This window comes from Mus caroli, unplaced genomic scaffold (genome assembly GCF_978045245.1).
Source record: "Mus caroli unplaced genomic scaffold, Mus_caroli_1 scaffold_2, whole genome shotgun sequence".
NCBI classification, from domain to species: domain Eukaryota; kingdom Metazoa; phylum Chordata; class Mammalia; order Rodentia; family Muridae; genus Mus; species Mus caroli.
The window spans coordinates 75459841-75472692 of record NW_028227257.1 but is presented as its reverse complement, the minus strand read 5'-3'; the positions used below and the strand labels follow the sequence as shown (position 1 = coordinate 75472692).

The following is a 12852-nucleotide window of genomic DNA, read 5'->3' as shown; positions in this document are numbered from 1 at the left end:
GAAGTTTTTCTTTAAAAAAAATAAAATTACATTTATTTGTGTGTGTGTGTGTGGATGCGCGGTGCGTGTGTGTGTGTGTGTGTGTGTGTGTGTGCGCGCGCGCGCAGAACGCTGCGTGTTTGGATGTCAGAAGACAATTCTGAGGGGCTCTATTTTCATACTCTTTTATCATGTGGGTCCAAGGAATTAAACTCAGCTTGCCAGCGTTGGCATCAGCATCTCTACCCACTGAGCCATCTCACTGGCATTAAGAGTCCTGTAGGAAAGTGCTTAGAGTTTGTGATACTCAGATAATCTTGGAAGATTCCTTTCCTAAAACACAAACTTAGTATCCCTTTTGAAACCAGTGGTCAGAATTGTATGCAGTTGCTTTAAAAACTAAGATTAGATGTCTCTCGGACACTCACATCCACGGTTGCTTTTTCTCTTGAAGGAATTCTGACGCAGCAATCACTGTGATTCCTTGGGCATGGAGGCTTCTTCCTAGAAATGCCGCTCGTTCCGTATCTACATCATCAGTCAATCAGCGAGCCGAGGATCGCCACCGGCAGCTGGAGGCCTATGGATACTTCCTGCCCATCCAGACCCGGTGGCAGGACAATGACCAGAACGGCCACGTGAACAATGCTGTGTACTACAGCTACTTCGACACTGTAATCAACCACTACCTGATCAGGTAGGCATGAATCTTACGCTGCCCTTGCTGTGTGTCCTTGTTTGGGACTCAGAGCAGAGCATTTCTCTGCTACCTACCTCATTTGTGGAGCAGCCTGGATATTGAGCTCTTCAAAGGAGAACAGAAGGTCGGACATTTGGGGGAGAATGTGTGGCTCTGCCTTTCCCAGGGTCTCAGGTGTTCACATATCTTGGTCCTTTACACTAACTTGTCAGCAAATGTGTTTATTTGAAGCTCAAATAAACACCTACATAACAAACCACATGATGTTCAGATGTGGGGCAACTTGAGCAGATATTAACATCAACCCTCAAGGCCTTTTTGTGAGAAAAGCAGCTGCCTTCCCCACGGAGGATACTTGGAAGGGAAAAGGAGAGATGGGAAGTTACTTATTATCCTTTGGATGCCTTGATGACTTGATTGTCTGATCAGCATGCTTGCAAGAGTGGTTAGTATGTTTTTGGTTAATTTAATTGTCTATCGGAGAGACTGTGTCCTATAGAGAAAGCGGCATGAAGTCTATCTTCATCTTGCAGTGAGCTCAACTGTTTTGATAAAATTGTTAAACCTTACTGAGCCTTCTATGCAAACAACTCACATTTATTGAGAACGTTCTCGGATGCATCTTATTCAGTTTCTCATTTACCTCAACTGTTAGAGCATAGCAAAAATGCCAGCATAGCAAAAAAATAGAGCCTCCTGGCGGAGTGTCCTTTGGAGGCACACTGGAACACAGAGCCAGCATTTCTCTGTCTCAAATCTCTCTTTGGCTCACAGAACTACTTTCATAGGCAGACCGGAAGTTCTGATGAGCTGTTCTTTCCTAAGAGCAGCCTGCAGCTGTGGGCTGATGGAACCGGTGTACGGACACCCACAGCTTCCCCTCTTCTTGACTGAGGTAACATTGAGATGCACAGTTTACTTAAGCTCCTAGGATTTCCTAGTGGGTTTGAACTCAAGCCACATAAGTTGATAGCCTTTTTTTTAAAAAAAAATGGGGGTAAAATGTACACAACAACAAACTCAGTATTTCAACCACTCAAAGATTTTCAGTTTTAAATAATGTATATAATGTATGTATTCCCAGCAAGGGCATGTAAGTGCAGTGCCAGTGGAGGCCAGTAGAGGGCATCAGTTTCCCTGGAACTGGAAAAACAGTCTGCTGTGAGGGCTGGGAATCCAACTCAGGACTTCTGCAAAAGCATGGTGTTCTCTGAACTACCATGCCGTCTCTCCAGGTCTCATTTCAATCATTTTAGATTATAAACAGTTTCTTGAGTTTTAATATACGATGTATGTATAACCCAGCACTGCTATCACATTTCAGAATATTCCCATCATTCTCCCAAAGAAACCCTCTACCTACTCGCCATCTATCTTCCGGCAATCATTACCTGCCTCAAAGAAACCCTCTACCTATTTGCCGTCTATCTTCCGGCAATCGTTATCTGCTTCCCGTCTGTCTGGATTTTCCTCCTCTGGACTTTGCATATAAGTGGCATTGCACAAGTGATTTTGGCATAGCATTTGGCTGGTTCATCTGCGACAGCTTCTCCCGGTACTTTATTCCTGAGTATTATGACCTGTCACTTGAACCGCATTTTCTCTGTCCGCTCATTCATCAGGTGACAGATATTTAGAGTGTTCCTATGTGGGGGATATTATGAACAATGCTGCTATGAACATTTCATGTGATTTGTGTGTGTGTGTGTGTGTGTGTGTGTGCAGGCATTTCTCAGTGCTTTAGAGCACATACTTCAAGTGGAATGCCTAGGTGGTGTGGTGACTCTGTGTAACGGAGGAACTCAGAGGTGTCTCCCAGACTGTGATTGCTTTTCTGTGAGCAGGGTATGAGGTTCCAGTCTGTCCATTTTAGCACCGACTGTTGTTATTACCAGTTTTAGAAAATTGCAGCCATTATATTGTATGTTGACTGTGTCATATTTCCATTCAGATCCTGGTTTCCTGGTGATTAATGATATCAGGTGTCTTCTTCCCATTGAACTGGGACCTTCCTTGGGAAAATGTTCGTTCAAATCTTTTGCTTCCTTTAGTTGTGTTTGTTGTTGAGTTATTACAGTATGTTTTATATTCTGGATATATACATATATGTGTGTATATTCTTCATATTCTGGATATATACATATATATGTGTATATTCTTCATATTCTGGATATATACATATATATGTGTATATTCTTCATATTCTGGATATATACATATATGTGTATATCCTTCATATATATGTGTATATATGTACACACACGATCTGTAATCTTTTCTTCCACCTTGAGTTTTCTTTTATGTTTTTTTTTCTTTTGATTCAGAAGTTTTCAATTGAATGACTTGGAGAGAAATTTGAGACTAGAAGATGCTGAGCTGGATACTTTCCATCCCGCCTCCTTCCTCACTGGCCGAGGAGCTTAATCTGTCTAGTACTGTATGGCTCGAATTCAGAGTGCAGACTTCCATGTTAGGACATTCAAGTTTTTCTTCTCTTTGTAAGAGGGAATACAGAATAACTTTCGCTTAAATCTCTCTCCTCCCTGCTTCCTCTCTCCCTTCTCCTGTCCCCACCCCCACCCCCCGTGTGTGTCTGTGTCTGTGTGCACGCGTACACACACACACACATACACACACACACACACACACACACACACACACGGAAGCCAGAGATCGATCCTGTTGGGTGTCTTTCTCAATCTCTCTTCACCTTATTCTTTGAAATGGGTCTGTCACTGAAGCTAGAGCTTATCAATTTCTGTAGAGCATTTGATTAGCTGGCCCCCAGGGATCCCTCTGTCTCTGCTTCTCCAGTGCTGGCCTTGCAGGAGTGTGCCACCATGCTGGGCTTGGGTCCTTGGGCTTACTGGGCAAGTAATTGACTGAGCCATCATCTTACCCTGACAAACTGTCTCTTTTCTAGTATAAATTGTGCATATTATACTTAAAAAAAATCCAGAGCAAATGGCAAAGATATTGCAGTAATTTCCTACTGTTTATCGAATAGAGCATTTTGACAGTTATTTTCCAACTTGCTCAAGGCCACACATTCTTTTTTAGGAAGAGTCAGCCGTGGACGCTCTTTGGGTTGACACTTGGGCCACCTCAGTGTAATTTCAACTTAACAATGTTTAGCTTTTTAGTTTTTGAGTGTCTCCCATTTGCAGAGGGGCACCTGGAAGGATCTTGTGTAGTTAATGGAGGTTGAGTTCTTTTCTGGTGGAGATTGTGTCTGTGTGGTTATAACAGGCACTCTAGTAGTTGGGGGGGTTATTAAAGTCGGCAGCTTGCAAGGGAGAATTTCTGCCAGAATAATGTTTTATTTCAGGTAAAACCTTAAGTGTTCTTACACATTGACTTTCCAGTGGTGACAAGACCCTGACTATTGGTACCAGGCAAGGTGCCAAGCCTGAGAGCAGTGCAACCTTGTTGCTCCCCATTCCAGAGTCCATGAGCACTGCACATGCGTGGGCCACTCGAAGATGATAGGCGCTGCGCATGAGTGCGACACCCATGGGTTTACCAGCAACATCATTGCCTGAAATATTCCTTCAGTGAGGGGCTTTACTCCAAGAGAAGGGATCATGAGGTTGTGAAGGGAGAGATGGCAGCATAAGCCACAGTTTGCCCGAGTTCCCATGGCTTTGACACATGGAAGGGGTTAAGTCGTTCTTGAACAGTTTATCGCTCATCAATTGTAATTAAATATGTTTATATTAAATTATGTTTTGTAATTAATGTAAAATCCTTTAGCCTATGCCGTTATTAGAACCAGATGCTGAAGTACCAACAATATTTCAACATGACTGTACTGCCTCGCCAGCTGTCTGACTGTAATTACTTTAATCTCAGCTTGTTATCTAATTATCACCTTTGTAAAGGGAAAAGTACTCTCTAATGCCTCCTGATTGTTTCAGATGATGATGAAGAGCGGGAAACAGCTGTCAGAGATCGGGCCCTGCTTATCACAGTGGAGGAACTTACCCCGAAGTGTATTCAGGGCCAAACCGTGGAGGAAGGCTGCCAGGCGAGAACGGGGGACTGGCCAGTGAGGGGAGACAGGTGGCATGCTGGATGAACTGTGAGGTGACGCCTGCCTCCTCTGCTCCTCCGGCAATGCCTGGGGTCAGGGTTCTCAGTCCTTAGAGACTCGGGACTTTGCTGACAGCGAGCAGTATGGCTGCCCTGAGGATTGCATGGATTAAGCATGGGAAGCCCTCAGTGTGGCATTTGACAATGTACACATAGTAGGTCAATGTGAACTGTTCACCCTAAAAAACCAGCTGCTTGTGAGTTTGGGCTGGGGAGACGGCTCAGAAGGTTAGGTGGATAACAAGGGTCTGAGTTCCTGAAAAGGCTTGCAAGGCTGTTAGCATTTGTAACTCAGGCTGGATGGCAGAGACAGAAGGATCCCTGGGGGCTTCCCAGTCAAAGAGTCTAACTACCTGTGAGCTCCAGGTTCAGTAGAGACCCTGTCTCTAAAGATAAGATTGAGAGTGATGGGAAAGACACTTGAGGTTGACCTCTGTCCTCCACACATGTGTACACACACACATACACACACACACACACACACACACACACACAGAGAGAGAGAGAGAGAGAGAGAGAGAGAGAGAGAGAGAGAGAGAGAGAGAGAGAGAGAGAGAGAGAAGGATTTGGGTTTTCTCCAATTCTACTTTATCCTTTCACAGCTAAGCCTGAAACAATTTAAATGGAGCACATGATGCTAGCAACTTGACATTGTCAATTTGTTTTCCAAATCACGTTTAAGTCTTATCCGTTAGCCTATGCTGTCATTAGAATGGGGCTGAAATATTGTTTGCTGCATTCTGCATTGGTCACTCCTACACAGGTCATCAAACCAGCTAAGAGGGTAAGTGAGCATGGGCAGAGAAGCCATGGAGCCCCTGAGGAGCCTCAGCTCTCTTGGTTTTGGGGTTCACTCTAGCATTCTCATATTAGCCCTTGGTGAAGCAACCAGCTAGTTCCTAAGTGGTCACTGAAGCAGGTTCCCCTTGGGTGTCTCCTAAGCCTCTGGTGCTTGTTTGAACTTCACCTCTGGGGACTACACTGTGTTAGAGGGGAGTTGCTACCAGTGTTCTTTATCACATGAACAGCAGGATGCCAGGTATGAAGATACAGGGAGTGTGATGGGCAGGGGTGGAGGTAGGGGTGGGCATAAGTATAATGGACCAAGCTAATAAGGAGGCTAGGCTCTCATTGCTGAGATGAGGCTAGACTACTAGCCAGGTATGAGCTCAGATAAAACCTTAGTCTTTAAAGGTCAGGAATAGGAGCCCTTTTTAAAAGTGGGCAGGCATCTTGTCTTAGGAGAGAGGGAGGGAACTAGGTAAGAGGAAGGAAAGAAGGGAGAATAAAGGATAAGAGGGAAAAATCGAGGAGCCCAGAACAGGCCTCTGCATGGAGCTGAGTGTGGTGAGCCTGAGAGGAGCCTGGGTGAGCGCTGGCTACTTAGAGGTGCCTTGTCTTGATTCAGACACACCTTGGGCAATAACTGTGTGACTGACCTCAGCCTTGGGAATTTCAGTTCAGCTTAAAAATAATGCCCCATGGAGATGCAGAGGTCATCGGGGCAGATGCTAGGGCAGTGTGCACAAAGTCTGACACTACAGAAGGTTCAGAGGAGTTAACAATTCTCGAAGCCTCTTTTCTAGTAGCTATGGATGTGACATATGGAACGTGCCTTTAAGATCCAGGCAGGAAAATACAATCTTCTCAACGTGGAGGTCTGGTGACATGGGAAGGAACCAAAGAGCAACAGGGAGATGATATACAGAGATCAGCATCTAGAGTGTTCTTGCATCTAGGGCTGGAGGCTGGCACAGAGTGGCCAGGAGTGTGGAGAACGGCAGCCCAGATGCTACTGAGATACAGATCACCCAGGCAGGGCAGGGCAAAGATGCTAAAGGTTCAGTCTGGGTAGGATGAAGAAAACTGTTCCGAGCTGCTGCAAGGCCTGTGGTGGAAGGGTGGCTGACATTGCTCAAAGAAGGACGGGTCCTTTAGGAAGGAAAAGTCTTTTCTTCCTTTCCTCCTTCCCTCTAAATACCCAGGAATGCCTTTCATGAAACCAAATCAGAATCCAGCTAGGAAGGGAGTTGTGTGATTCTGGGGCTCACAGAGTAAACACGGAGCATGGAGAAATGGGGCGAGGCTGGGATCAGGCAGGAGGATCACAAGCCGGTGGTGGCATGTGATGGCCTTGTATCCTGCAGCTTCCTTCTCAGCACAACCCAGTAGCATCCCTGGGGAGTGCTCTTTAATCACAAGGAAGAGCAAGTGTCTCTTCCCTGGCTGAGCTACTTCATCTGCTCCATTCTCCAAGCTGCCCTCATCATCACAATACTGTATGGCTTTGTTTTAGACCCCTCCTTACTTTCTCCAATCTGGCATCTTGGAAGGAGGGTAAATAGGTAACCTGTTATTGACTTCACTCAGGTCTGTTTGCTTTGCATTTTTCCTAGCATGGTGCATGGATAAATTATGTCTACATTTTATTTAACTTGGTAGCAGAATGTAAACAACTGAAAGAAAATCTGCTTTATTTTGCCCACAGAGAGCAGCACTGCTTAACAGCTAGAGAGCATGGCTGGTATCAGGCATGCCATCTGTCCCCTGCTCTTTTGTTAGTTTTGTGGTTCATGGTCCATGTTCTTTCTCTGCCTCAGTTTCCTCATTTGGTTAAAAGGGTCAACAAGAGTGAGACCTTCTCTGGTGTTAATCAAGGTTTGTGGTGATGAACCAGAGTCTGACCACATCCTAACTCAAGAGAATTGAGTGGCTTACCATTCTGTGACAACCTGACTGATGTGTGTGTGTAAGCTTAGGGATGCTCAAGCGAGAAGGTCATCTTTCTGAGACTTTCACCAGGGAGACTGGAGGATAAACATAAAGTTTAACTGTGATCATGTTTGAAGATGCTTTGCTGCAACTGCGGGGGTAATGAGTGATCAGAGTGGAGACTTTAAATAATTGGCATCATTTTGACTGTGATTTGTCCTCCAAAGGTTTATCTGTTTGACTTGAAGCTGATGATGTCATAACGCCATGACCTTGACTCTCCAGAACTGTGAGCTAAATGAAACTATTTTCCTTGAAAAGTTATCCAGCCTGGAGTATTTCATTATAGTAATAAAAATGGGTTAGCTAACACGTTCCCACTGGATTATATTCCCCACTTCTTGGACTAGTCTTTAGAGAGCATCAGAGGGGGCAGTTCCCCTGCACTGAGTCCTGCAGCTTTGATATGTTCAAAAGCCATAGTCATAGTATCCTATGCAGAAAACAAGAAAGCCACTCTAGAGAAGCCAGCATGCCCCATGATAGGAACCAGAATGCTGTACTCAGTGCGAAAGCAAAGGGCTATTGCTGGCCTGAGGACTACCAAGCTTAGCTAGCCTAACTGCCTGACTATGATTAGATTACTAGATTTTCATACCATAGAACCATCAAACAAGCTTTGGGGAAAAAAAATCAGGGTCCTAACAGTGGCAGCTCAGCTAGGAGCAAGTAAATTTGAGAGTAGCAGAAGTGGAGAACAACTGAAGAAGACAGGAGTGGCCTTGGGGTCCTCGAATGCCCAGCATTGATGAGGATGGCTTTGGTAGCAGGAGTTTCCATAGTTCCCAAGAAGAAAACAAACGTGATGAACTAAGCCCCTTCACTGGAAGAGAAATGCTATGTTCTACTAATTCTCCTTGTTATACTATTTTTGATTCATGGACAAGAGGAAGAGCACACAGCTGTGTGGTGGTCAATTTTTCATTGTCAACTTGGCACAACATGGAATCACCTGGGAAGAGATTCTTAGCTGAAGAATTGTCTAGATCAGGTTGGCCTATGGGCATGGCTGCATGAGATTGGATGGATTGTCAATGGATGTGGGAAGAAAATACAGCCCATTGTGAGTGGTACAATTCCCTATGCAAGGAGTCTTGGACAGTATGAGAAAGGAGAAAGTAAGCAAGTGAGCATGCATGGATTCTCTTCTCTCTGCTTTGCTTGGGTGTGGTGTGACTAGCTGTTTCAAGTTCCTTCCACTGTGGATCCCTTGCAGTGATGGACTATCACCTGGAATTGTAAATTGAAACAAACCCTTTTTCCTCTATGCCTCTTTTTGTCAGGATATTTTATTACAACAGAAACAAAACTAGGGCGAACACAGACCCAACAGAAATGTCTACTCTTGCCTCGTGTGTTTTTCCACTTCCTCCATCTTCCCTTCCTTGCCTGCAACAGGAAGTGGCAGATAGTTCCCCCAAAGCCACACTGTTTCTTAAACTGTTCCTCCTACTGCGGTATTCTTGCTCATGGCCTTCAGTGGTGTAGCTCATCCCAACCTTGTGTGACCTCCCAGTTGCCACCCCTTGAAGAGGACTTCATTCAATTTCTGCCTTTGCACAGGACCCTAGATTTTCTCTATCAGGGACACTCTTGTCCTTCAAACAAAAACTAAACATCTCAGACCCGATTCCAACAGGTAAGTTTGAGCATGCCCAGCCAGCTTTCTCTTGTCACTCTCGATGCCTTTCCCTTATCTGTATATTTACATTTTATTTTTCTGGTTTAAGTCAGGGTCTCGGTTACTTCAGATGAGTTCTTAAGTGGAATTCTTATGAGTCCTGGTCATTATTCCTGAGGGGTAGCATCCTGACCTGAGCCTCTTCTAAGTTAGAACTGCAGTGTTTTAGCCTTGAAATCAGCCTCCACCCCCAGTAGGGAGAAGACTAGATCCCTTGGTAGGAGGTTTGCTATGGATAGAGGGCGAAGACCTATCCATCCTGTGTAGATCACAGGTGTGAGGGTCAACCTGACATGAATGAGCTGATCTAGGGTACGAGGAAGAAATGGGAAGTCTCCTGGGGAGGGGGGTATCCTTAAGCAGCCTGGAGAATCCCTCACTTGGCCAAGACTGCCTTGTGAAGCATCCCCCTCTTTTTTCCTCTGAACTTTTAGCCACCATCCCTCAAAGAGGATTTGTGCCTCTGGAGTATGGGGGCGTAAGAATCTCTAAGCAGTGGTCTGGAAATCCTTCCCATCAGGCTGGGAGAGAGATGCCCAGGCCTGGGGGCAAAGAAGTTTCTCTACCTCTAGAGCTATGTGCTGATGACAGCTCAGGCCAAGCAGAGCAGGCTGGGTGCCACTCAATGGTAGGGTAACAGGAAAGACAGACCACAAGTGCAGGCCTGGAATTTAAGTGCTGCCAAGCTGGGGACATGGGGATTACTGAGATTGATGGCTAGGAAGCAAGGAGCTACGGGTTCAGTGAGAGACCCTGTCTAAGCTGGAGAGAGGTGGAGAACAACACTTAATACCAACCTCCGATCATCGTACGTAGGTACAGACGCATACATGAATACATAACACATACCCATATAACGATATGTGCTAAGTAACCTGTCCCCTTGAAAGGGTTTGCTTTTTGAGAAAAGATACACTCATTCCAAATTGATCTTAGGATTACATACAAAATATAATAATTTAAATACATGTTTTTGTTAGAAATAGAAAGCCAAGAAAGTAGACAATAAGGAAGCAAGACTCAATGGTGTTTCTATGATGGATGGTGGTGTTGATCTCTTAACTTTCAAACAATGAAGACAACAAAAGGGAAGCAGAGGAGCCTCGCGATTCTCATCTAGTGAAAGAAAACCTATCACATCTTCGCCAAAGAAACAAAAGTCTCCCCTTTGTCTTAGATGCTAACAGAAACAAGAGAAATGTACATCAGAATTTTGAATAATATGGCCAGAATGTAAGGAGGATGGAAGCAAACTTTCTATTTGGTACCTGACCACTGCCTGGTCCGTGTGAGCACCTGATGAGAGACGGGTGGGAGGTGTTTTCCCCAGCAAGATCCCATAGAGCCAAGACTCTACCTCAGGTGGCTGACAATCGGGTGGGCCACTGGGAGGACCTTTGAGGGCTGGGAAGCAGACTTATTTTCCCTGTGCTGGTCAAAATTCTAGCCTAGTTCCCCTCTAGTCCTTCTAGTTCCTTCCAGGACTGTTTACTGTCTTTGCACTCCAGACTAGCGAGAACATTCTTTAGGCGCCCCTCCCCCCGCAGCCCCCACTGCGGGAGCAAATGGGAGCCAAGCTATTTTCCCACCTCAGCCAAGGTGGGGTCCTTGGGATCTCGCAGACAGGATGGCATGTGCCTAGGTGCTATCTTTATGTCTCCTGCTATGCAGTGTCTCCAAAACCCCCTACAGAAACGCACCTCCTCATCGGTGCATTTGTGCCTCAGGGACTGAGTTAACACGTAAGTACCAGCCAATGTGAAGGTCTCAGTTAAAATATTATGGTCTGCCTCTCTAGGCCCAGGGAAATCTCATTATATATAAAATAAACCCATTGGCGGGTGCGATCTAACCCACAGACTGTGGAATCTACGGACAGAGTATGCCTGGGAAGTCGGGCTGTCAGATTAATACATTGTGCGAAAATTGGGGCCGGAGGTCACCAGACTCCTGATACACAAATCTCCCTCTGAGAATCTCATTTTAGTCAGACTATCAGTTAGATTAGAGAGACCCTAATTATCCCACTGAAATTAAATTACTTTATGTTAGGGCGATATAATGAACAGCCATAAAAGGGGTACACACAACCAATCATTTTATTATTCACAGCAAGACCAGAGCATACACTAAAAGGACCTTGCTGATTATTGCTAGATAGTCCCTGTCACACACACAAAAAGGGCAAGCTCAAGAGAAGGGTGGGATGCAGTGCTAGCTCAGCCTTGGGCAGCTCTTGGGTCTTTTCCCCAAGTTTCCAGGACAGGTGTTTGACTCCTGCTGTGCTCTAGAGCTGACCTGCTAAGAGATTCTTCCCAGGGGCACCCCTGCCGGTGGCTAAGAGGACACAAGGGGATGCCTTACCTACTGCTTTCTGCAGCCGTCTCCCCCAGGGTCTCCTGGCTTACAGCAGGAGCTTAACAATGTAAGTCAAGTGAAATGGCTGTGTGGTCAGGGTGTTTGTCCTCCACACAAGAGCTAACCTCTGTATGCTTGTCTTTGTTAGAGCCTACAGCACTAGGTGCTGTAATTAATTATCCTCAGAGCTCAATGACTTAACACAATGGAAGTTTATTACTTGCTCAAATCCTGGGCTGGCCTAAGTCAGTGGGTGTTGGGGAGAGCACCCTACTCCATGAAGTCACTCCACAAGCCCCTAGGACCTCTGCCTCCCAAGCTCAGCCCTACCAGGTCGGGCTTCTCAGTAGCAAGGCTGTCAGTGATTTGTCTCTGGCTGATTCTTCATGTGCAAGGGCAACTATCTGTGCCCTGCAGGATATTTGACTCCCTTGGTTTCTAATAGTAGAAGCCAGTGGCACATCTTCCCTTCTGAGATACCCAAAGATGTCCGTAGACACTGACAGCGGTCCTCAGGAAAGGGGGACAGAAATGGCCCCGATGGAGAGCCATCACCCTAAATTCATGGGGTCTCCTCCACTCATTAGGGAGGTAGGAGAGCCCACAAGGAGGATTTGACACCTACATTCCTACCCACCCTTTGCTCTGCAGAAGTCACATGGCCTCCTTTATGTGCAAAGGTATCTGGGGAATTGTGTCCCCAAAGGGAAAGTGAATCTGTGTGCTGATCAAGTAGCAGGTCTCACACAAGGACAGTCAAGGATGCACAGGAACTCTAGATCTGATTCTTCACCTGATAGGACGATGAACTCCTAGCTGCTACTTTGGGTGGCTACCTGGTCCTGGATTTTCATCTTCCTATCTCCTTTTACTGTTGCATCTAAGACACATGTGTCTTACCTTCCATAGCCTGGCATGTAGCTGAGGATCCGAATGCACGGGGCTGGAGAGATGACTCAAGGGTTAAGGTTGCACATTGTTATCACAGATGACCCAAGTTCATTTTCCAGTATTCATGTTGAGAAGCTCACAACTTTCTGTAAGTCAAACTCCAGGGGAATCTGACACCTTCTGCCATCCACGGACATCCACATTTGTGTGCACATACCACACACAGACACACAAACATACAAACACTTTAAAAGATCAAATGAACCTTAAATGAAAACCAACCAGCCAACCAATCAAACAAACAAATAAATAAACAAATAAACAAACAAACAAACCAAACAAACAGTCCCTGCTGATGTGGTCCAAGGATGCGAGTTTC

At 45.5% G+C, this 12852-nt stretch overlaps 1 protein-coding gene across 1 annotated transcript in view; it reads left to right on the top strand.

Moving 5' to 3' along the window:
* The window catches only part of LOC110286633 (uncharacterized), a 156362-nt gene that overhangs the window by 73809 nt on the left and 69701 nt on the right, over positions 1-12852 (top strand). Inside the window, exon 3 of the mRNA XM_021153136.3 lies at positions 434-676. Coding sequence (XP_021008795.1) covers positions 434-676 — 243 coding nt within the window. The remainder of the gene's footprint in view (positions 1-433; positions 677-12852) is intronic.